The following is a 26,626-nucleotide window of genomic DNA, read 5'->3' on the forward strand; positions in this document are numbered from 1 at the left end:
CACATGCCCAGGTTGTGGACTAGATCCCCAATAGGGGGTATGCAGGAGGCAGCCAATCAATGATTCTCTCTCATCATTGATGTTTCTCTCTCTCCCTCTCTCTTCCTCTCTGAAATCAATAAAAAAAAAAATTATAAAAAAAGAAAATCACTGCTACATCTTTTCTCCACTATTATTCAGATCTAATGTCATTTTACTTTTATTATTCCTAATAAGATGTTAGAAATTGGCCTAAAGGGCAATACCAAGGTCTCAAATTCAGCTTGGAGCCTATGCAGAAATACTGATAATGTATGAATAAGATTGGCCTTAGATTTTTTTCTCAAGAGCCAAGTTCTCTCAGTCACAAAACACAGGTTACAAAATCATTTATATTCTATTTTTTAAAATGAGTAGTACATTTTTTCAGGAAGTTATTTACCTGACCCAGTTGGTCCAAGCAGCAAAATATTACTCTTTTCAAGTTTTATGTCATCATGGGCAGAATCCAATACTTCACCTCCTCGTTTTTCCTGAGGCATTTGTTGATTTACCTGTTGCTGCATTGATGCTCCTAAAGCATTACCATGTGGACTAATTCCAGCTATCTGAAGCAATTCTGAAAAAAAGTCAAAGGAATTACTAGAGTTTCATTTTTATTTGAAAAAATGTCTAATAAAACCTTATGTCTAAAACCAATCACTTATTTAGAAAAATTTAAGTATTTTGGCAATCTGTCTTACCTAAAAAGAAAGAAAATTTCCAGTTATCTAGTGACAAAATTGCAAGGCACAGTGATTATTTAGGGAACCTCAAGCAAAGAAAATTGATTCTTTTTATCCTCTCCTCCTATTTATGTAAACCTGTATGAGCCCTTCACTCAAGGGAAGGCAATATAATGGAAAGAGAACAGTGTTAGGAGTCAGAAAACCTTAGTTTTGATCCTTTGTCTGTAAATGGCTATATGATTTGGGGCAAGTCTATAAACTTAGTGCTGTTTCCTAATCTATAAAATGGAAACAATTAAGTATAAGAATAAAATGCAATTGATTTGGAGGCACCTGAAAGATAAACAAAGATTTTTTTTTTTTTCGGTACATATGAAAAGAAACATAGCTGTAGAGGAAAACACTGAACTAAGAAATAGAGAACTTGGTTCTGGTCTTATAGGTCCATGGCAAGTCACTTAACTTTACTGGGCCTGCTACCTTACTATAAAGTGAAAATACTGAGCCATATAATCTCCAGTCTCTTCCACATCTAAGAATAATTCTGTGAGTCTCCCAGAGAAACCAAATATGGTAAGACTCACTATCCCCGGCCCTATCTGAATCTAATTTTATAGAATCTCCACTGGATCTTTCTAGTCTCTATATTAAAGATACAAAGCTTAAGTAGATGGGACTGATATTGTTGGTGAACTATCAGTTTATCAGCAGATCTCTAAAACTAATCATACTTGCTTGTATATTCTGAATTTATTTTTAGGTTGTTTCTAATAAATGGGCTAAGAATATCAGTACTTTCCAATGCATTATTTTAATGAAACCAATAGTGTGAGCAGACACAAATATTTATGGTCCTTTCCATCTGGCGGTCACTTTCAAACTATCTTAGTGGTCACACTTAAGGTAAAGTGTTATTCTACTCATCAGAAATAATAGGATTTAATAAACATTTGAATTTAAATAAACTGCACTACAGTTGAGAATTAATGATTGACTAACTCAAAATGCTATGCCTCATTACCATCCACATCATGCAAAAAAAATGCAGTCCCCTATTTTAGTGAAGTTAGCTAGTTGTCCCTAACAAAATTGTTTGTTTTTTAAATTTCAGCAAAATCTAGATAGAAATTGTGACAATATAAGAAGAGGCTGGCTCAAGTATAGGTCTGTCCCATAAGGAAAAAATAATTTAGGTGAATAATTTGAATTAAGTCGCAAGAAGCACATTAACTACAATGGAGTCACATGATGCATGTATTTAACTTACTCAATGATTTAAGTTTTAAAAAGAGGAATACTTTAAATAGCGCAGAACAGTTATGTTAATTATTACATTTTATGAAAATATGCCACAGTAAACTTGAGATAACTCTCCTGTTCTTTTGGTTAGTCTCTGTTTCTGCATATCTCCACCTGCAAAAGCACCTCTCTATAATGAGCAGAACGATGGACAGGCAGGCTAGCACAGTGATTAGATGCATGAACATCATCAGCTGTGTGTGGCCCTGGACAAATTACTTAAAATTTCTGTGCTTCAATTTTCTCATCTGTAAAATGAGAGTGAAAATACATTTTTGTCTTACAGGTATTGGAAAGATTAAATGAGTTAATATATGTAATATATGTGCCTGGCAGATCCTATAATAAAAGGCTAATATGCAAATTGACTGAACGGCAGAATGACCAGTCGCTATGATGTGCACTGACCGCCAGGGGAAGATGCTCAGTGCAGGAGCTGCCCCCTGGTGGTCAGTGCACTCCCACAGGGGGAGCGCCACTCAGCCAGAAGCCCTGAGCTGGGCTCAGGCTGGTGAGTGCAGGCGGTGGTGGGAGCCTCTCCCACCTCCGCAGCAGCACTAAAGATGTCCAATTGCTGGCTTAGGCCCGCTCCCCGCCAAGGGCTCCCGAACTGGAAGAGGGTGCAGGCCGGGGTGAGGGACTCCCCTCCCCCCACCCCAAGTGCATGAATTTCATGCACCGGGCCTCTAGTAGTTTTATAAGTGTCATAGAAGAATTTGCTATCAGCATTGCTATTTTGCTAGTGTTTAATTATTTCTATAATATAGCCCTTAAATGGAAGCCAACTGTTTCATCTGATGCTCAGCTTAAGAAAAACACCTGTTCCAATGATGGAGAAAAAACTATCATCTTTTTTTTAAGTTGGTTTTCTCTTCTTTTTGTACAAGGAAATGAACAAGCTCATGGACAAGACCTGAATAATGTTGCAGTCCCAGTTTCCAGTCACTTTGTTCCAAGTACAGACTGTAAATTTTTATGGCATGGGGTACATCTACCATCAGTCGTCAGTTTTATTATGTAGTATGTTGGTATCATGTGATTTCCAAAGGAACTTTCAAGAATATTTTGATTATATATCTCTTTGGCCTAATGCCTTAACTTTAGAACTTAAAACCCCACATAAGACAAGACTAAATTATACTGAAAATAAATTCTATTTAAGCTTTCAATATATTAATTTTCAAGTCAATCAATATATATATAATTATAAATTGCTTTTACCTAAGTTTGTAAGTAGTATTACTTGTTAACATTTAAATTACATTAAATCACTACATATGTCATATATATATTTATATTCACTATAAATTTTTCTTTACTAGTTTTACAAGCCATCTGCCCAAATTTATGAATATTGACAGCATATTTGATTATATTTTTTGGTTATAAAATATGTATTATACATGCACTTAAACTGTATTATTTAGATCTCACAGTCTTACATGTAATCTAATTCTACTACACTTACTGTGTTTCTTAATTTTATCATGCATGCTATAATCATTTCCATACAATTTAAAAATAACTAGAGATAATATCATTCTATTACTTAAAATAAATCTCATGCCAGAGTTGGTAAACTGATTATGTTCTCATGGCACATCCTATATATATAGTACCACTTCAATTAGTAGGTATATAATACTGATTAGTCAAAGGCAAAGTAAAAGTATCAAACTTAAGTGAATAAGTGAAAAATGTTCATACTGGTTTGCTATCTGTTTACTTGTGTTTGTTATTTTAATTACTGAAACAAAGGCCACATAAATCTTTTTATGATATCCCTGGAATCTTCACCCTCTCTATGTAGCAATTATATCCACCTCCAAAGGAATGGGTGCAAGACATCAGAATAGCCACTATCCTTGATGTATCAGGTCCTTCCACACCAGGGGTCCTCAAACTACGGCCTGCGGGCCACATGCAAATACAAATATTGTATTTGTTCCCGTTTTGTTTTGTTACTTCAAAATAAGATATGTGCAGTGTGCATAGGAATTTGTTCATAGTTTTTTTTAAACTATAGTCTGGCCCTCCAACAGTCTGAGGGACAGTGAACTGGCCCCCTGTTTAAAAAGTTTGAGGACCCCTGTTCCACACCCTCTCTATCAGACTTTCTGATGCTTACAGGGGCAATCCAGGGCTAGAAACAGTGAGTTGGGTTTATTCATAATTTACAAGCTACACTAAGCTTCATATACACTAAAAAATAAAGTGTGGTTTTTGGCAAAGAGTAGCCATAAAATAATAGACTTTTCCCAAAATTTCTGTCACTTATAATTATGCATACCAACACTAACTGTAAAGCAAAAAAAAAAAAAAAAAAAATATATATATATATATATATATATATATATATATATGGCAAACTATAAATTTTTACAAATACAACTCCTGTTATTATGTAGGTCCACATTTATAGAGAAAAACTATATATAATACTTTTTATCTCTCCACATTATGCTTTACAAAATACAACAAAATAGATCAAATCAACTACCTGAAATAAGCCAACATATACAAACTACACAAATTAGTTATGAAAAACTATTCCAAAGTTATATATACCATATATGACAAACATGTTTATATAATATACAGTATCTTTCTTGGTAATACGCAAACAAATACATGTCCCCCATTACTATTGCTGACATACTTCACTGAGGTAAATCTCAAAGGGAAGAATGATTACAGAGGACCTGAGGAAAGGTCACTTACTTGTAAATCTGTACTCATCCTCTCGTCTTCTTATTTCTAACTCTAAGAAAGAGGATGAAAATGGCAACATGAAAATATATATTTGTTTAGGGGAACAAACAAGGAGTAGTCGACTTCTTGTCTCTTGCAAATAAAGAATATGTTCATTAACTTTCTTTAGCTTTTCAAACATTATGAAAAATCTATATGCTGCATCCTTTCTACATTAAAAAACAACAACCCAAGCATACTTAATGATGGCTGTCCAGTTGCTAATGTTCACATTTGTCAAATATAAAGTTGGTATCTATTTTAAGAAAAGAGTAGTAATAATTTAAGTCTTCAATAAGAGTTTAAACCCCTCATACTATAAATACTTTATAACCATTTATTTTTCTAGAACTAGAACAGCTAATTATTGATTTGTTGACTGAAGAAACCAGAAAAAATCCTTTTGCTTCATGACTAGGCCATGCTATTTGGACCTTATAAAATGAAGGTTTTAAATCTTCATTAGTTATTATGACTTATGCTTTCTAAAAATAGAGTAACTGATGCTACCACATAACTATTTTGCAGTAAGTTCAACAAGTGAACAAGTGTTTTCATTGAGCTAGTTCTATATTTAGTGGCTACTGAAAGTAATCAAAAGATATTGTAGTTTTATAAATGTAAGTAGTTAGCAGAACTCCCTCAAATTGTAAAATGATGACTAAAAGAATATAAAATGATAGCTGTAGACCTAAGTAAGAAATCAGGACTCCATGGCCCATAACAACAACAAAATTTTAAATATTAACATTTTCCTCTATTCAGTTTTTTTTAAAATAAAGTCATTCTATTAGAGTAACACACATTGCCCTGGCCAGTATGGCTCAGTTGGTTGAGCATCATCCTGTGCACCACGGAGGTTGCCAGTTCCATTCCTGGTCAAGGGCACGTGCCGAGGTTGCAGGCTCAATTCTGGATAGGGTTCGTGCAGGAGGCAGTCAATAGATGTTGTGCTCTCACATCGATGTTTCTCTTTCTCCCTTCCTTCCCATAATCAATAAACTATTCTATAAAAAATATACATGACACATTATTGTGCATAGAACGTTAAGATTACACAGTTTATTGGTATAGTAGAATCAATCATTAATAGGAATTATACTTTGAATAACTTACAAATTTGCCCCTAACTTTGTGCACTGTAGTTGGGGTCCAAAAAGAAAAGAGTGCTATATGTTCTCCAAGAATTATATATATATGTATATGACTTAGGCAAATGAAATTCTGTATCCTGAACTCAAAAGAGAAGAGAACTCAGAGTCAAAAAGAGCACTGCAAAGATAGGTTCATGGGGAACTAGTTGTGGTGAGGTCTATAATTCAAAGGTGTTATCTCAATCTCTACCTCAGCAACTTTCAAACATTTTTCACTGAGAACCTGGGTAAGAAATACATTTTACTCTGTGACTGAGAACCCACGCACATATAACTAAAAGAAAAAGTTTTAAACAATACAGTTAAATGCACTCTGGTATATTCTATTAATATCTATTAACTTTTTTAATGCCAAAATCATTTCAGTACTTTGAAAAATGCTGTACTATACTACAAGCATTTTAAGACAAAAACAAGGAGTTGCAATAAGGATTACTTCTAGGCATAGTAATCTCTATTTTGGTCAATTACCAAAACACTAACCTCTAGGAGTTAATGATGTCTGCTTCTCAACCTCTGCTTGCTGCCTCACATTAGTTGGAATATTATTATATATTCTCTTGTAATGATTGTACACGGCAACTGAAAGCACCTTCTTAGCAAATGACTGGCCAACAACATACTTGTCGAGGTAGTTATAAATCTGAAAAATAATCAGGTATGAATAATTTAATGTGAGCTATCATAAAAATACACACATTTAAAAGAAAGTTATACAGTGAGCATATTTGCTTCCAGTTTTAAATTTGAACAAAGACACATCATCAAAAACACAATGCAAGGGCATGATACATTATGTAGCAATGATTCAAGGTCCCAAACCCTACATGTACAAAAACACAATTTATTTGTTTTCTAGCCTAACAAAGTATCACTGGCCTCTTCTAGTGCTACGCTAGTTTCTATTCTATAAACAATGGCATTGATCCTAATTTTTAAAAGTTAATATGAAAGTCACTTAGAATACCTACATATGCCACCAAGAGTCTAAAGATATTATCATTAATATAAACATTACAATTAATCCTTTCTAAACCTTTCTCAATCATAGGAATAATATTCTTCACCAAGACAATATATATAAAAGTATCCTTGCCCGGCTGCGGTAGCTCAGTGGTTGGGCTGTTGACCTATGAACCAGCTCAGGGCACATGTCTGGGTTGTGAGCCCAATCCCCAGTAGGGGGCATGCAGGAGGTAGTTGATCAATGATTCTCTCTCATTATTGATGTTTCTATCCCCCCTTCCCTTCCTCTTTGAAATCAATAAAAATATATTTTAAAAATATATAAAAGTATCCTTTTAAAAAATAGGCACAAGATAATTAAAAGCCATTATACTACCAGTATCTATGCGTTTTAATACAAGCATTTAGCTTTTTCTGATATTAACTTTAAAGCTACTTATTTATCTACATGGCAATATAAAAGCTTTATTCTTCGAAAAAACTAAAGTTCTATTTGATTCTTGGATACTGCCAACAGCTTGGGACATGGGGTACATTCCTTCAGCTTTCAGTAAATAGAAATTAACTGTTAATATTAACTAACTCTGGAAAAAAATTTAAATTGCCTAATTATTTTCTAGAACTTTGACTCAGATGTCTAAAGTGTATATAAATCAGAGGAGAATATAAAGCTTAATAGCTACATTTTCTATTACATCATTTATTTTTACATGACAAATTCTTTAGTTGTTGACCATATGCATTAGGTTTAAAACAAAAATCTTCCTTCTTCACAAATTACACTCATGAATTATTAAATCTGCCACAGCATGTTTAGATGAAGAGACAAATGCATTGGTATCAAAATAGAGTTGAAGAAAGCTACACCAAGACAGAGGATGAGAAATAAGCGAAGAGTACAAACATCTGAAACATGCCCAGAACACGGGGCACACAGCCCAGGAGCAGGGCTCCCTGTTCTCAGAAGGTGCACATCAAGTACCCACCCAATGGGGCTGGTGGCACACTCTGCTGTGTTTCATACAGCCAAATCACAATCTGTCTGAGACTCCTGGCAAGAGCCCATAACACAAAAGCCACAGCTATCGAGGAGAGTGCCATAAAAAAAATTACTCGCTTCCACTGTTAGCCTGAGGCTATTTTACCATAGACTAATTTAATGGGGGGAGGGGAATTGCAGGCTGGTATTATTTAGGTGGTCAAACTAACAAAAATAAATCCATAGTTGCTCTATTTGAAGGTTATCATTTTAGATTAATTTAGTATTAACACTATTTTAATAATCATCCAACTACATTTCATTGCTACTGAATAGAGTAATCATGACATGGGGAAAAAAGTGACGAACTCCATACCTAAATTCCAAGTATCAAATATCAAAAACAATTTGGCCAAATATAGTCCATATTAATAACTTAGAATATGTGTTTAGGTACTAGTATTGGGATACACTATAAACTGAGGAGAGGGGAGCAATGAAATGCTTTCAAGATCAAATGTTTATAAGACTGTATACCTTCTTGGGGGGGGGAGGTGGTTTCTGTTGGAATGCCAATTTTACAGCTTCTGCTGCGGATTCTGGTTCTTTAATTATGCTTTTCTTTGAGTCTGCTTCAGATAGCACAACAAAAAAATGATGACATTTTTCACACTTCACAAAACGGGTGGATGCTGTAAAAGAAGAGTCAGCAGAGAAAAAGAAATAATTCAAATAGTATTTCACCTCAAAGATTCAATGAAAAATAAAACTATGTATTTGACAAAAAGTAGGCTTGTAGTTCACTCCACTAGCCACAAACAAATAGCCTAGTTTACATCTAAGACAGATGATAAAGCTAGATGAATTTAGTCAACTACATTTTCTTCATTTCCACTAGGTTCTGTCATTTTATAATCTAACACATTAAGAGAAAAGACTGATTGACCTTTCAACTTGCCAAACACTAAAGTTAATTTTTAAAACCACCATAAGAATATTAAAATATTGTTTATTTCATTGAAATATGTGAACTGTAAAAATAGTAAAATACAAGTAAATTAATCTATTTCCCTAATATTTTATTATTAAAAATTTCATACACAGAAGTTGAGAGAGAGAGAAATCTATTTTAATCTCCCCAAAATCTAAAAAAGTGTATTTTTTAGGTTCTTCAAGCCTAAAACTAACTTGGTAAAAAGATAAAATTACTTCATACCTTCCTTATTTTTATCTTTAATACTTCCACTGATTCCTATGTCTCTGACTTAAAAACCACTGAGAAACTAACAAAGTAACAATATTCTCAGTCATATTTACTTCATTTAAAGATAATCATACAGCTTTTGAAAACAACACAAGGGCAGTTAAAAGTGAGGGTAAAAATGCTTTCTTAATGGCAATACATCAACTACATAATATCCTGTGTTAAATCAAAAGTGACTTTTTCCTTTCTCTCTCTCTAAAACACAGCTTTAGGATATAGACATATGACCATAAACTCTTAACCTTGTCTAAGCCTACCCTTACTGAAGGTAACTAAGGAACTCAGAAAGCAGCATGATAGTAGAGAAACCCATACAGACTATTCACAGATTCAAAGCAAAAGATGCATAGAAACTAGTAACATGTTGGTAGGTCTAGGTAATATATTTTTTGTGTAATATAACTAAGGTGAATTTTAATAAAACTAAACATAGTTTTAAAATAATTTTTAAAACTATGATAATCTCTCTCCTTTGGAAATACTGTAACAGATTACAAGAAAAACTTCACTGGCAAATACACCTAAATCTTCAGAAAATAATCTAAATTTTATAAAATAGACAATCCCACAACTGAAACATAAATGTAATTATTAATCCAATCAATTTGATTCTTAGGTGTTCCTTCTTAAACAGAGGCCAATTAAAAATTCATTCGGGATAAATTATAGCAGCAAATGTTAAACCAGAAGACAGAATGATTACCTAAAGAAAATATCAAACTATTCCAAGTACCTTCAATTAACCCAAGCCCAAACACATTATCACCATTTCCCATCAACAGGGAAAAGTCAGTGCCCCTATATTAGGAGGCACCAGCTTACAATTGTTAGTGATGGTAAACAGGGCAAGGATTAAAGGGCAGAGAAGCCTCTGATTTAATTCAGGCTGTGTGACAAGAAAATCTGGCTTGAGAACATACAAACAAAACATTTCTCTAAAGAAATTAGGTCAAAGGGGAAGAGATTAAACATCAACAATCATCCTTTTTTGCTTACTGTTAAAGGGTTGCTTAAATTCTACTTGAATATTTGCAATACAATTTTACACTGAAACATATTCAACATATACACAAATTCAAAGATTCAATTTTATTTATTGAAATGCTTATTTTTTAAAAAAAGCATTGCAATGCATATTTCACTCTTTTTTTTTTTTTTAAATATATTTTATTGATTTTTTACAGAGAGGAAGGGAGAGAGATAGAGAGTTAGAAACATCGATGAGAGAGAAACATCGATCAGCTGCCTCCTGCACATCTCCCACTGGAGATGTGCCCGCAACCCAGGTACATGCCCTTGACCGGAATTGAACCTGGGACCCTTTAGTCCACAAGCCGACGCTCTATCCACTGAGCCAAACCGGCTCTGGCCATATTTTACTCTTAAAAACAAAATTAAATTTGTTAAATTATAAGGGGATAAAACCTTCTTTAAAAATATTTTTTTTATTGATTTCAGAGAGGAAGGGAAAGGTAGAGAGAAACATAATGATGAGAGAGAACCATCAGTTGGCTGCCTCCTGCATGCCCCCCAACTGGGATCGAACCTGCAACCAGGCATGTGCCCATGACAGGAACTGAACCCAGGACCCTTCAGTCCACAGGCCAATGCTCTATCCACTGAGCCAAACCAGCTAGAACCCTCTATTTATACACACACACACACATACACACACACACACACACTCTAGAGGCCTAGTGCACGAAAATTCGTGAACTGTGGGGGGGTCCCTCAGCCCGGCCCGCCCCTTCTCACAGTCCAGAAGCCCTCAGGGGAAGTCCTACTGACTGCTTAGGCCCGCTCCCACTCCTGCAGCCCTGCCTCCACTCCCGATCCCGCGGCAGCGCCGCCTCCTCTGCTCCCGCGACCCTGGCCCCACAGCCCCGTCTCTGCTCCTGGGGAGGCGCCTCCTCCGCGACCCTGGCCCCACAGCCCCGTCTCTGCTCCTGGGGAGGCGCCTCCTCCGCTCCCACTCCCACAGTGGCCCTGCCTCCACTCCTGCTCCTGCGTTGGCGCAGCCTCCTCCCCCACAGCACGCCTCTCCCGTGCTGCCGCTGGCCCTAGGCCCTCGCAGCTCCTGGGGCTTTGTCTGGATGGACATCAGGAAGACGTTTGCTCTAATTAGCATATTACCCTTTTATTAGTTTAGATATATATATATATACTAGAGGCCCGGTGCACGAAATTCACGTGTCGGGGGGGGCCCTCAGCCCAGCCTGTATGCTCTCCAATCCGGGACCCGTTGGGGGATGTCCAACATCCCTCTTGCAATCCGGGACCGCTGGCTCCTAACCACTCACCTGCCTGTCTGCCTGATCGCCCCTAAACACTCTGCCTGCCAACCTGATCGCCCCTAACCACTCCCCTGCCAACCTGATTGCCCCTAACCACTCCCCTGCCGACCTGATCGTCCCTAACTGCCCTTCCCTGCTGGCCTGATTGCCCCTAACTGCCTCTGCCTCGGCCCCTGCCACCGTAGCTTTGTCCGGAAGGACGTCCAGTCTAATTAGCACATTACCCTTTTATTAGTGTGTGTGGTAGAGAGAGATAGAAACATAATTATGAGAGAGAATCATCAATCGGCTGCCTCCTGCATGCCCCTCACGGGGGACGGAGCCCGAAACCCCAGCATGTACCCTGACTGGGAATCAAACCATGACCTCCTGGTTCAATGCTCAATCACTGAGCCACTCTGGCTGGGCTAAATCTCTTTTCTTTAAATGATTACTACAAGTATCCTATATTCCTTTATATACAGAATACTGATCCCAGTAAACATGCTTGTATAGTATGCCAACAACAGAAAGTCTACCTTAGTAAAAACTTTTTTAGGAAATTTGTTTCAATGAACGTTTCTCATGATTTTAAACAAGTTTCAGGGTCCAATACAAAATTTCCAAAACACTGCAGAAAAGTTTAATTTCTGCCTTATGAGACAGATAAGTGCAGTAAGCATTCAAAAAGTATTACATACATAAAAATAAAAACAACTAAAGGCTCTAAATTAAAGAGGGGAGTCTATGCATGTTTGACAAGTTATTTTTTAAATGGGCTAAAGAATAGTATATCTTAGTCATTATAATCAACTTTCTTAGCTATTATTAATTTCAATTTCTGATGATTTTCTATATATTCATAATGGTATCTATAAAAATGGTATTTTATTTCAACAAAGACAAGCAAGAGTGATACCACTATAAGAAAACAAACATTACTACAAACAAACCTATTAGATTAAATATACACAGCAAGGTCCATGAGCTAAAAATGACAATGAAAATTATATGAAATTCAAATTTCAGTGTCCATATACAAAGTTTTATTGGAACACAGTGTCCTCATTCATTTACATTGTCTGTGGTTGTTTTTTCACTATAACTATAAAGGAGAATAGTTGCAATAGAGACCATATGGCCCCCAAACCTAAAATATTTACTATTTGCTCACTCCTGCTATACAGCATTTAAAAGGGAAGAACAACCCATAGAATGAGAGAAAATATTTGCAAATCACATATCTGGATAAGGGTCTAGCATTCAAAATATATAAAGAACTCATAACTTAACAATACAGACAACCCAATTTAAAAATGAACATAGGAGTGGGCCCTATAGCTCAGGATTAGAGCACTGGTCTTATAAAAATGAACACAGGACTTAAATACTATTCTTTTCTCCAAAAAAGACATACAAATGGCCAATAAACACATTAAAAGATGCTTAATATCTTTACTCATTAGGGAAATATAAATCAAACTCCTATGATGGCTACAATAAAAAAGACAGATAAGTGTTGAAAATGATGTGGAATAATTGGAACCCTTATACATTGTTAGTTGGGTTGTAGGATGGTAAAGTCTCTTTGAAAAACAGTTTGGCAGTTTCTTAAAAAGCTACACATAGGCCCTGGCCAGGTAGCTCAGTTGGTAAGAGCATCCGCCTGATACGCCAAGGTTACAGGTTTGATCCCAGGTCAGGGCACATACGAGAAGCAACCAACTGAGAAATAAATACGTGGAACAACAAATCGATGTCTCTCTCTCTCATACGAGAAGCAACCAACTGAGTAATAAATACGTGGAACAACAAATCGATGTCTCTCTCTCTCTCTCTCTCTCTCTCTCTCTCTCTCTCTCTCTCTCCCTCCCTCCTTCCCTCCCTCCCTCCCTTCCCCAATCAATAAATAAAAACTAAAAATAAATTTTTTTTAATAAAGCTAAACATAGTTATCATTTCACTCAGAAATTCCATTCCTAAGCAGATGCCCAAGTAAAAACACAAAAGTTGTGTACACAAATGTTCATAGTAGCATTGCTTTTTTTGGTTAATCCTCACCTGAAGATAATTTTTCCACTGATTTTATTTTATTTTATTTTTAACAGAGTGGAAGGGAGGGAGGGCTGGCAAGAGAGAAACAGGGAGAGAAAGGGAAGGGAGAGACAGAGAGAGGAAAAAAATGTGAGAGAGAGACATTGCTTGGTATGCACCCCAATGGGTTCAGGGACCAAACTTGCAAACTAAGTAAGTGCCCTTGACTGGGAATCGAACCCATGACCCTTCAGTGCGTGGGCCAATGTTCTAACCACTTAACCACACTGGCCTGGACATTGTAGCATTATTCATGATAGCTAACAAGTAGAAGCAACTCAAATGTCCATCAATAGATGAGTGGACAATGAAATACTACCATTCAACCATAAAAAGCAATGAAGGACTGATATATAATGCAACACAAATGAACCTTGAAAATATCTACAATAATAAAAGAGTAGTATGCTAATTAGACCGGGTATCTTCTGGGTGTCATTCCGTAAGTCCTTCCTGACGAAGCTGGGGCCAGAGGGAAGCCAGCCTGGGTCCTGGGTGCCTGCTGGCGGCTGGAGGAGGGAAGCTCAGGGCCCGGTGCCGAAGGGAAGCCCATGGAGGGAAGCCAGTGCCGGCAGCTGGAGGAAGGAAGGCCTACTCTTGCACGAATTTTTGTGCATTAGGCCTAAATAAAAGAAGTCAGTGCTAAATAAAAGAAGTCAGACACAGCCCTGGACAGGTGGTTCAGTGAGTTGGAGCATGGTTCTGGACACTAAAAGGTTGTGGGTTCGATCCCGTCAGGGCATATGGGAGGCAAACGATCAATGTTTCTCTCTCACACAGATGTTTCTCTCTCTCTTCCTCTCCCTCTAGAATCAATAAAAAACATCCTTGGGTAAGGATTAAAAAAAAACCAAAAAACTAAAACCTCAAAAAAATTTTTAAGAAGGAAAAGGACTAGACCTGTATGTATTAACATATATAGCTCTCAAAACATTGCTGAGTTGAAAGAAACAAAAACTTGAATATGATAGCACTTATGCTTTTAAAAAGTTTTATGTTCAATGAAGATATATTACAAAATATATCTTTAACTTTATAACGCTCTACTTTTTCATGAAGAGGGACATATACGTGTATTCCTCAGGTAATTAAAAAGAATTTAAAATGACAAAAAAGTAGACAATTACTTAAACAGGCCATTCATAAAAGAACTATAAGTGACAAAAAAGCACATAAAAAGATGTTTATGGCCCTGGCCAGTGTAGCTCAGTTGGCTGAACTGATGGTCCATGCACTGAGAAGTCATCGGTTCCATTCCTGGTCCAGGCACATGCCCGGGTTTCAGGCTCCATCCCCAATAGGGGGGCCTGCAGGAGGCAACCAAGTAAGTAATGTTTCTCTTTCTTCATCAGTGTTTCCTCTCTCTCTCCTTTCTTCTCTAAAATCAATTAAAAATATTTTTAAAAGATGTTTATGAACTAATAACTATATAAATACAGATTTAAATAAAATAACTCGCCCAAGATAAAGCTATTTAGAACTAGGATGATCAAATTTTCAATAAGTAGATAGAAAATCCACTGCATTCAAAAGGGATTCATTCTGAAGAGACTTTTATTATGGGTCAAAAAACACAGAGGAGGAGGGCCTAGTCTCACTGCTGGGTGGGGCCTGTTACTCCTCCGTAGTAAAGATCAGAAAACAGGAACAGTGTCATGCTCATCTGTGAATTTTTTGAGCCCAGCAGTGTGTCTGACTCAACAGATGTTTGAGTATGTATTCTTCTTTTACTTTTCTCTTCCACATCCCCCTCCCCCATTAGAAGTCCCAAAGAAAATAGACCACCTCAGAACTGAGCTGATTAGTGTATAGTGTTTTCCACACTTGGTCTCATTATTATATTTACAGATTCTAGGATCATACCCAATACCTACAGAATGTTAATCTCTAGGGAAGGAGGGAATCTATGGTTAACAACCACCCTTAGTGCTCATTTTTTTTAAAATATAGTTTTAATATTTAAAGTGTTCACTTAATCACTGTTAAACAACAGTGACCTGGCAGGTTTTGAAAACACTGCATAAAAGAAAACTAAACTTAATCTTGAGAGGACCTAGTTTATTAAAAAAAATATTAAAAAAATATATATATATGACATTACCATTATGAATTGAGCAATTCTCAGATTTTTGAGAACTTTAGTATATCACACCAAATTTTGTTAATAGAAAATGTTACTCAGAAGTTATATCATCCAGTTCTACTACTTTCATTTTATACTGCAATTCAAATTACTGTTCATTCAGATTGATTTTTCTCTTTGACCTCTTACTAGGTAAAAACTACAAACAGAACCTCTAACATTGCAGCTACAGAATGGAACTACTTTAAAGTCTTTCTAAAACTGTAAAAACATGCTACATATAGTACTTTTTCATATAGTGGCCAATTAATAGCACTGATAAATGTGAAACTGAAGTTATTTGGGTTAGAATACAAAGAATCCTCTCCAGTTAATAATCAGAAACTGAAACTTCTGCCATACCTTACCATCAACCTTTTCATAATTGGACTGTATAGGAAGGCTGACATGTTAGTATAATGTAATTTACTCAAGTCATTACCATTAACTCTGATCATATAGGAAATTAGTTATTTGATTCATTAAACAAAATATCTGTTGCATTTCAGAGAGAATTACTGACACTAAGCAAAAGTAGGACTGCTAATTTCTTCTTTCTCTTAGTGTCTGAATCATGATTATCAGACATTTTCTAGAATTGAGAGCATAGCTCCTCTGAAAAGTACTTAGAGAAGGAAAATACCTTAATATTTGAATGACCCACTTCTCCAGTTTGATGACACTATCAATAGGTAGGTGAAGAACAGAATAATAAATACAGAATAAGCAAGCCTTGGTTCTTGTATAGCTTAATGGTTACAAAAACCGACCCTGCACCTTCTCGTTCCTCCTCTGCCTCTCCCTCCACCCCCCTCACCACTCTTGTTCTGCTCTGCCATGCTGTGCTCTGAAGAGATACCTGCCATTTCTCAGCAAGTGGCTTTGCCGGGCTTTTGGAGCATGCCACTGCCCGACCAAGGGATCTGCATGGGTAGCAGGCTATGGCCTATACAGTGCCTATGATTATACAGTACCACCTATAGAGAAAACCCTTGCGAAAACCAACATTCAGATAGCTCTTCCTTCTGGGTGCTATGGAAGAGTAGCTTCATGTTCTGTCTTGGCTGCAAACATTTCATAGATGTAGGAGCTGGTGTCATAAATGAAAATTATAGCAAATCTTGTTGTACTGTTTAATTTTGGCAAAGAAAAGTTTGAAGTAAAAAAGGGTGACCAAATTACACAGCTCATTTGTGAATGGATTTTTAAAACCAGAAATAGAGGAAGTTCAAGTTTTGGATGACACTGAAAGGTGTTCAAGAGGTTTTGATTCCACTGGAAAGAATGAAAATTGATGCCAGGAACAGAAAATGAAAAAAAAATGTACTTTTTTCTTAAAAATAAAGAGTTTTTGTTTAGTGTTTTGCACTTCTGTGAACTTAATAGCTTTAGCTTCTAAAAATATTTGGTGTTCTTATATCAAAGAAAGGGTACCCTGTTGGGATCACAGAACTTATACTTTCTTGTGTTTTTCTACATTTGACTGTGGTATATATATATGCATGGTAACCTAATACAGTTTCTTTTTTCAATCAAATGTATATCAATCACAGATCCCTCCTCCCAGAACTATATTATTTCATTCACTAAATGCTACCCCTTCAACAACTTATTTTTTTGTTTTATAAATTATAAGCAAAGCCTTTCATTCAATAAATTTTTAAAATTTATTTAGAGAGAGAGGAAGGGAGGGAGGGGGGTGAGAGGAAACGGGGGGGGGGGAGAAGAGAGAGAGAGAGAGAGAGATCATCAGTTTGTTGTTCCACTTATTTAAGCATTCATTGGTTTATTCTTGTATGTACCCTGACTAGGGATTGAACCCAAAACCTTGGCGTATCAGGATGATGCTCTAACCAACTGAGCTACATGGCCAGGGCCTCATTCAATAAACTTGAATTATTTTACATATATAATATATAATACAAACAAATAAAGTATAATAAAAAATTCTTAAGATCCAAATTTAAAATAAACACTTAACCAAAATAAAGAAGCAAATAGTTTTCTTAAATACTCTCCTACACACAGTGTAAAATATTACTAGTCCTGGGGATTTTTAGTATCTGGTGAACATAGGAGAGAATCATGTAAGTTCAGGAAGAAAATAACCTCGGTTTATATAATTTATATATTTATATAATTTATATATATAATTTATATATAGAAAAGGTAGAGAAAAAGAACAACAACAGAAGTAATACTTACACACAAAGGTCTCTACATGTGTGCACAAGTCACCACATTTAGGGCAGCGTAGCTGGTTTCCACCTTTCCCAGAATTCCCAGAGCCTGATTTTTTACTGCTTCCCTCACTTGCTGATTTCTAAAGTTTTTGGAGAAGGAAAAAGGAGAGTGTCAATTATTAATTTTGGGCAATCATTTTATATGTAAACAAATATAAACAATATAGTTTATAATTAATCTTACAATTTTTACAATTTCTAGAATGAAATCATTTGCATAATTTATATCTCTACTATTGCTGGCACATGTAGGTATGTGCCAGCATGTATAATAAAAAGTTTTCTTTTAATGACTCAATAAGAACTAGGAAAAAAATTTCTGTAAGTATAAAACTACATTTCAATTAAATTGAATTGGGTGTTATTACCATGTCAAGTAGTGATTCTTCACTTTCTTGAATCTAACTTTTTTCATCTCTAAAATAAAGATATCACCTACTTCAGAGTCACTGTTAGGATTAAGTGCAAATATGAAAGCACCAAGCATTTTGTCTCGCATTTAATACTAACTCAAGCGTCAGTCAAATTAACATAATAAAAAATCTGATAATTCACTGACCCAATACAATCACCAATTATCTACTTGCTAGCTACAGAGTAGCCCAGCATTGTCATAAAGATATCCAAGATTTTTAGTAGAGGATGAAGTGGGGTTTACACTGTTATGAGTTGTAAAAGTTGTATGAAAGTAGGAAGTGATGGCTATTCCTAATTCAACCCTACAGACTAATTATATAGGTTACTTAATGAAGCTTCTTTACAGTTTGTTTTTTTTTTGGGGGGGGGGTACCTCGGGAGGTTGGCCAGCTACAGGAGGTTGGTTGTAGGAGCGCACTGACCACCAGGGAGCAGCTCCTGCGTTGAACGTCTGCCCCCTGGTGGTCAGTGCATTGTCATAGCAACCGGTCATTTGGTCGACCCAACCAGTCATAACGGTTGCTTAGGCTTTTATGTATATAGATTGCTTAAACAAGGGAACTCAAATATGTACATAGATGCCAATACCTTATTTGCATCTCCAGAGCCATCTTTACTTATCCCATCTTTTGAGGCTAAACATGCTGGTGTTTCTGTAAAGGTTCTAAAAGGAACTCTTCGTAGAATCTGAGTTTCAAAGGTCCCAAGCCTTCCTAAAACAGGTATATGAATGCGACCACAAGAAATACCTGAAAGTATAAAAAATTTATTAGTCTGCACATCAAATATTAACATTCTTTCAATAAATACCCTGGAAACAAAAATTTGTTAAGCACAAGAGGTTGAAAAAGTTAGTTTTCACAGTAGTACAAACTGCTAAAGAAACTAATATCATTAGAGGCAAAGCCCTCTCAAATACAGGCCAGACCTGGGCCTTGGACAGATTCCAGGTGAGTAAAAAATGTTTTTCTTCCTAAGCCTGTCTTTTGGAAGTAAGGAAAGACCACCAAGGTCATAACAATGAGTGACTCAAAGTTTGAGATAAGTAGTTCAACATCTGCCTTGCTTGTAGGGGGAAAAGACCATTTATCTCCTATATTCTTATTCTTCTTATACTAGAGGCCTGGTGCATGACATTCATGCACTGGGGGGGGGGGGAGGTGTTCTCAGCCTGGCCTAATGAAATATTTCAATCCTACAGAAAAAAATATAATTCAGTAAATACTCTGTAACCACCATTCTGCTTTCAAGGATTTTAACTTTCTGACATAAAGTTAAAATTCTTTTAATAGAATGTAAGTTATTACTTAGCAAACTTTTCCTGGAAAGGACCAGGATAATAAATATTTTCAGCTTTGTGGGCCACATAGTCTCAGTCTATTGCCTGTAACAGGAAAGTAAATGTAAACAATATATAAACAAATGGGTGTGGCCAGATTTGATCCATGGGGTCATTGTTTGCTGACCCCTCATTTTTCTTACATAAATCCAAAATAAATTATAGGCAACAACAAAAGAGCCACACTGCATACTATGAGGCAGCATTTCCCAAGCTGGTCTTTAAAAGTATTCCTTACACAAGAAAATTGAATGATCCTAGATTAAACAAAATGCCATATATTTCAGTACTGAAGGGATATTCAGAACCTTGCATAAGCTAACCTACATTAATGAACTGCCAAGAAGGAAGTTCCCCATCAGTTTACCAGAGTGCTCTTAGGAGGTAATAAAATAAACAACAAAAAGGGTATGTGTGTTTATGTTAATATTCAAATAAATTTAAGATATTGTATTTTTTTGCCCCCCTCATTTAATTCCCTGCAAAATTCTCAAATCAGGCTTTAAATTTTTATTCTACACCTGTTAGAGCTTTTAAGAGATCATGCACATATGTATGTATTGTATCCAAAGCCAAAAACTGGTTTAAAATTAAGTCCTTCAAACAAATAAATTGCTTAGTTATATAACTAGTTTATTAATTCCAATTTTCCAACACTATGCAATGCTAGAATAACTAATTTCTTTAGCTATTTATCACCCTAGGCCAGCGATTTTCAACCAGCGCGCCACAAGAATTTCTAAAATGTGCAATACCTGACTATTTAGCAGGGGCACTGACCTCTTTTCCCCTAGATTGTCAAATTAAAAAATGACAACAGCCAACATAACAACAGCAGTCCAGTGTGAATGCTTTATCTTGAACCATAAGTATATAGGCCATATAATAGAGTTGCATCTTATTGGTTACGTCGCATAAGGTTGGGTCTGACTGGTTAATTCTTGGTACTAGAAAGCTTTATATACAAGTACAGGCACCTGATTTTTTAAAAAGTCACTTTGAGCCTTGGCTGAGTAGCTCAGTTGGTTAGAACATCATTCTGATTCACCAAGGTTGCTGGTTCGATCCCCAGTCAGAGTGCATACAAGAATCAACTAATGAACGCATAAATAAGTGGTACAATAAATAAGATGTTTCTCTCTCCCTTCTTCCCTCTCTAAAATCAACAAATTTAAAAAACATCAACACACAAACTTTAAGTCATTTTGGAGCAAAAAGGGTAGGTAATTACTATTATTTTTTATAAATCAATCAGAAGTATACCTATTTTTTGTCAGATCAGCAAAATATATGTTTTTTGGTATGCCACAAAATTTTAGTAATTATTTATGTGTGCCATGAGATGAAAAAGATTGAAAATTGCTGCCCTAGGCCATCGTCTGTTCCACAAAGTACAAAACTGAAGGCATCAAACTTCTCAGGAAAGATACAAATAAGAGAAACCAAATTTTTTCATCTCTATATAAATACTGAAAACGGTTTAAGGTTTGACACCCCAATCCCTAATTAGACTGTAAAACTTTGCTTAACACTATTAAACTTGAAAATTAATTTTACAAAATACAATTGATGATTTTCTCTTAAGGAATGTTTTCAAAAGACATTTCAAATTTTTTCAAGTGCAACATTTCATTTTTTGCAGTAAATGACAATTGCCATTACTCCCTCATAAAAATGAGATTTAAGGTAGTTCATACATTTTAAGCTAAACATGTTTAATGTTTTGCCAAGGACAGAATATGATTTAAAGACTATGACAATATAAAAATCAAGTCTAGAAAAAATAATGGGGAGAGGAAATCAAGACATGTAGAAAGTTAATGGACATTGAGGCAAGGTGATGGGTATTTGGCAGTTCATTGTCTATTTTGTGTATGAAAATGTTCATAATAAATTAATATGAAAGGTAGCAAAATAAAATTATAATCTATGTAACAAGTATAGCTTTTTAAATTGAGCCATTACAATGTATTCAAAAAGAAAACTACAATTATAACAAAATTATGTGAGGCTATTTTACTTAGATGTTTAGACAAAACAACCCTGAATTATCACATACAGTGGATGTATTTTTTCCCACTTACAATAAAATATATCTTTTAAAATAGTGTTTAACAATTTACAGCATCTAATATTATTAGAAAATAAGCTGAAAAGAAATTATCTTTGAAATTTAAGAGAAATAAAAACTGTGAACATAATCCTCTTAACGTCTACTTGAATAGAAAGAAAAATAAGACCCCTTAAATAACTTATTAATGCAACTATACAGTCACCCCAGAAAATACTATCTGAAAAACATGTTTGTGTCATTTAAACTTCAAAGTTTAAGAATTTCTTTGCTGGCCCTAATGGTATGGTACTGTAGTGCTGTTTTAACTTTCTATAATCTATGGGCTATAGCCACTATACCAACAAGATGCCATTAATACTAAACCTATGGCTCTCAAACTTGAGCACACATCAAAACCACCTGGGGAGCTTGTTAAACCATAGTAGGGGACCTTCCCTGGTTCTGATTCAGAAGGTATGAGGTGGAACTTGCATTTCTAACAAGTTCCCAGGTGATACTGATGCTGCTGGTCTGGAAACCACACTTTTAAACCACTGTCCTTCTAAACAATTTAAATAACCATTCACCAATCATATAAATCTTCACAGAAATCATTGCAGCAAACTAATCAGGAGTTTTTAACCCTTTTTGAGCCATGAACCCCTTTGGCAGTCAGGTGAAGCCTACAGACAGGCCCCTTCTCAGAATGTTTTTAAATGTATAGACTACACAATAAAGAAAACCAATTATACTGGTTATCAAAATATTTAAAAAATATTCTTCTTTACTAACAGAATTAAATAAGACCTAATAGCTATTATAACTACCATGATTTCAAAGGTGTGAAAAGTATAAACAATATATTTTGAGATATATGCAACTGTAATGACATGAAAATAATTTGTAATTTTGATTGGTGACAAATTCAGATACTGCGGCTACTGTAGATTTGTTGCCTTCATTCAGAATTGAAGGAAATGCTGTATTTCACATCAAGATTAGTGAAAATAAAGTTCATGGAACCTCTGAATTCTATCCCCAGACCCTTTTGGAGGCCTGTAAACTCCAAATGAAAAAAATCCTAAAGGCAAAAAGAAAAGTATTTCTGTGAAGTGTATTTCAAAAGATTACTTGGCAGCAATGACAAAACATAGTTAAAAGTTAAACCATTTACAAACTTCTGTTATATAGATAAAGCTTTCTGAGTTTCAGAGCAAGTGTTTTTAAAAAGAAATATTAGAATAAGGTACACTTATTTTCGGGCTATTACAAAGTATGTGAGTTATTTATTCAACTTTTAAATATGTGACTGCCTATATTCAATCTTGAATTAAGCATTCTCCAAAACATACAAATGATTCAGTTTAAAAGATAAACCCATTTTTAATTTATATTTTAGAAAGATAGAACTAATGAAAAATTTAAACTATTTGCTGTGACAATATTTAAGTGCATAATGATTGATGAAATGGCAAATCAAGGTAAATGATCACTTAACACTTGGCGTCTAACCTCTAACACAAATTGGGAAAAAATTCAAAACTCACAAACAAAATCAGCAATTCAGTACATGCTTACTGCTTTTATTAACCTCAAATTTTCATGTTATGCCCAGGTTATTGTTTCATGTATTTGAAATACTTCTTAAAAAAAAAAAATAGCATCACTCCTATGATAGCTTTCCTTGAGTTTAAAAATGTTTGACGGGTTTTCACTAAGGCTAGTCTGCTGCTCTGAAGATGAACACGCCAACAAAACAGAAACGTTGATTAAAGAACTAAAGATATTGGGAAAAAAAACAAATAAAGATATTGTATCATTTATTCACTTTGCCTTATTTAAATTGTACTGTATTTAACTACAGAGAAAGAGAAATAAAATTATAGTCTAGGCATATTATGTAACAATCATGAAAATTATGGACATGTTTAAGCATCTTCATATCATTACACCTTCATGAGGTAACACCTTTTAAACAGACAAGGACAGAAAGCAGCCAGAAATCACAATTCTGATCCTACAATTCTCACAGCCAAATTCAGACCAAATACTGCCACTCAGAATCTTTTAAATGGAATCAAGCATTTCTGAATACCCATATTTAGAAAACAAATTTACTTATACATGCAAAGTACATTTTTTAAAATATACACTAAAATTTAAAAATACATGTGACATGGGTAGAAAAAATATTTAAAATTTCTCTTTACCATAGGTTCCATATTCAAAGAAACTAATGAGGAAAAACACATTGAACTGGGTACACATAGGACATCAGGAAAAGAAAATAGATCCAGTATCTAGGATGACAATTTAATTTTCCAAATAATTTGTCAAACTACCATTTAATATATTTAAAGTCTAACATGACAGACCAATGGAAATAAAGAATAACACTGTACTTCAGAGCTCTGAAATGCCCTTTATTCTTAATTCATTTTACAATTTTGTGTTAGAAGACTAATTTGATCAAGTTCTTTTGTTTGTTTTTATTATGTTGTTGAAATTCTTAACTCTACTGTTTATAAGAATAAACTAGTTAAAGTTCAATTCAGATTTTTCTATCTTTTGCCTTTCTTGCTTTTTTTCAGGAGTTTTAAATAAAAATAATCCTCCTGGTGTTTAAGGCCTTAAAGAAAATATCTCTATATTATTGTAGACTTTTAGACTTCTCTACTATGAAAAATAAACATTTTATGTAATTATGTTTCAGGAAAGTCTTAAATCAATGTGAAAAGTATTTTGCTGTTTGCCATGTAAAAATATGAAATTCTATGATGACCTTGAACACACATATACTTTGTCCATTCCGAGAAACAATATTATTATTTGTCTGCTCTACCAGATTGAAACTTGAAGGTGAGGCCTTGTTCGCCGTTCCCTCCAGTGCCAACACAGCCGTTCTACCTCCAGCGCCAACACAGCCGAGCAGGCCCTCAACAAACACATGCCAAGGAAATGCATTTAACCCTGTGAGTGCCGACCAATATCCTAGGGACTATGCTAAAATTGCCAAGGCATTTTTGCTGATTTTACAGTTTAGGGAAAAAATTATGAATCGCCAGTAAATGAAGTTACATATTCAAAAACTTAAGGAAACCTTTACTACACTGACATATTTAGCAATATCATCGTCACGAATAAAAGCAGACTTAGAACTGGACGCCATTTGGAAGCTTTGATAGCGCGGGGGCCCCGCACTTCTGGCGAAAGACAGGAGGAGCGCGATCGAGCTCCTGGGCACTCTAAGGGTTAAAGCTGTCACTTTCAAGTGTTTGCAACTCCAGTTCCTGGAATAGGGGCATGTACTCGCGCAGGTGTAACAAGGTCTTGGGACTAAACTCACTCCTTTACATTTATATATCACTTTACAAATGCGTCTGCCCACATGCTCATCTAACTCCTCTGCGAAATAAACTGTCAGAAAAAAAGGTACATGTCGTCAACAACAAAAATTTTATCATTAACCTAACATTTAGAAAAAGGGGGCTTTTTAAAAACGTATCCAAGGGTCATAAGCTGTCAACCCCAAAGTGAAACGGATGTGTCTAGAAGTGAGGTGATGATAACAGGATCCAGCCTCATAGTCTGAGAGTCCTAAATTCGGGGAAGAGAAAACATGGTTTCTTTTCCGGGACCTCCCGGCTGGAGTGCCTTTCACAGCTGCTGATAAACGGAAGGAAGGAAAGGCAAACAGCGCCGCCCCGGAGAGACTAGGAGACCGGCCAGTTGTGATGACAACTGACCTGAGCACCTGAACCATTTCCCGAGCCCCCGCCGCTCCCGCAACCTGCCTCCGTGCGGGCGTCGGCGGCCGCACAATGGCAGTGACTCGGCGCGCCCCGCGCGGCCTGCGGCTGGGACAGCGGCCCGGCGCCCCGCGGCCCCCACAGGCGGCCCCCCACCGGAGCCTCCTCTGAGCTCCCGACAGGCCCGAAGGGAGCCCGGTCGCGCTCCGGACGAGGAATCGCAGCGGGGCAGGCAGCAGTCTTTGGAGGAGCTTTGCGTAGGGCCCGGGGACATTTTTAACGAGAGGAGGAGCATTTTGTGCCTTTCGGGGTGTCTGCGAAGTGGCCCCCTTCTGGCCCTCAAGTCCGGAGGCTGGAAAGTGCGCGAGCGGGGGAGCACCGGAGTTTACTTCCAGTTTGAGAAACAGCTGCCCTAGAGGCTGGCAGAGCCCCGCTCTCCCGGGAAAGCAGAGCGCCAGGCGAAGCGCCGCGCATCCCTCACTCTCTCGCCATGGGTAGGCCTCTGGCTCTCCCGGGTCCCCACCGTCGGCCGGGACACCCCGGGCCCAAAGGCTCAGGGGAAGTACTACTTCGTTACCTCTCGGCGCGGAGGCAAGCGAGGAAGTGATGAACCGCGCGGCGACCGCTCCGCAACTGCAAGCGCCGCAGCCAGACATCTCCGCGGGGCCTAGGCCGGGCTTCTCCCGGCTCTCCTCCGAGTCTCTGGAGCCCGACTCCTACTTGCAGGGCGCGCTGACCAGGCTCCGGACCCTCCCGCCAACCCCCAGGCCCAGTGCAGACTTCGTCCGCCAGGAAGCCAGGTCTGCGCGTTCTCAGCGGCCCTCTGTCGTGTACCCAATACTGTAGACACCTAACCCCTCTCCCTCCCTCCCCTCCTCCTCCGCCTCCCCATCCCCCACCCCACACCCGCCTACCGGGCCCGGGGAGCGTGCGCGCGCCTGCGTCCTAGGCCTAGGGAGGGGCGTTGGCACGTGCTACGTGTGTGTACGTGAGACACCGTCGTACGGCGAGGGGAAGGGGGCGGAGACCTCGGAGCCAATGAGCACGCTGCGATGGTGGCTGGCCCTAACTGCAGGAACTCCAAGTCCCGAAAGGCAATTCTTCCGGAACCAACTTTAATCCTAGTGTTGGGAAAAAAAAATTGGAGATAAACACAGAGGTGCAGGCCGGGAGTTGTAGTCCTAACCCGTCGCAGTCAAGTCCTGGTCCTTTTCGA

General features: G+C 36.9%; 1 protein-coding gene and 1 pseudogene across 3 annotated transcripts in view; one reads left to right on the forward strand and one right to left on the reverse strand.

The window, feature by feature from the left end:
• CLPX (caseinolytic mitochondrial matrix peptidase chaperone subunit X) overlaps positions 1–26,259 on the reverse strand; it is a 44,187-nt gene extending 17,928 nt beyond the window's left edge. The window contains exons 1-7 of one of the 3 annotated variants that reach the window (XM_036304792.1): positions 25,988–26,259; positions 18,858–19,018; positions 17,815–17,932; positions 8,394–8,548; positions 6,395–6,554; positions 4,728–4,769; positions 422–598 (exon numbers count right to left, since the gene is read on the reverse strand). In XM_036304792.1, the coding sequence (XP_036160685.1) occupies positions 422–598; positions 4,728–4,769; positions 6,395–6,554; positions 8,394–8,548; positions 17,815–17,932; positions 18,858–19,018; positions 25,988–26,066 (892 nt within the window). In that variant the 5' untranslated portion in view covers positions 26,067–26,259. The remainder of the gene's footprint in view (positions 1–421; positions 599–4,727; positions 4,770–6,394; positions 6,555–8,393; positions 8,549–17,814; positions 17,933–18,857; positions 19,019–25,987) is intronic. The other 2 variants (XM_036304811.1, XM_036304801.1) reach the window with 2 other exon arrangements.
• LOC118676293 lies at positions 14,541–16,904 on the forward strand (annotated as a pseudogene).
• Positions 26,260–26,626: the final 367 nt, after the last annotated feature.

This window comes from Myotis myotis, unplaced genomic scaffold (assembly GCF_014108235.1).
Source record: "Myotis myotis isolate mMyoMyo1 unplaced genomic scaffold, mMyoMyo1.p scaffold_m19_p_1, whole genome shotgun sequence".
Lineage (NCBI taxonomy): Eukaryota > Metazoa > Chordata > Mammalia > Chiroptera > Vespertilionidae > Myotis > Myotis myotis.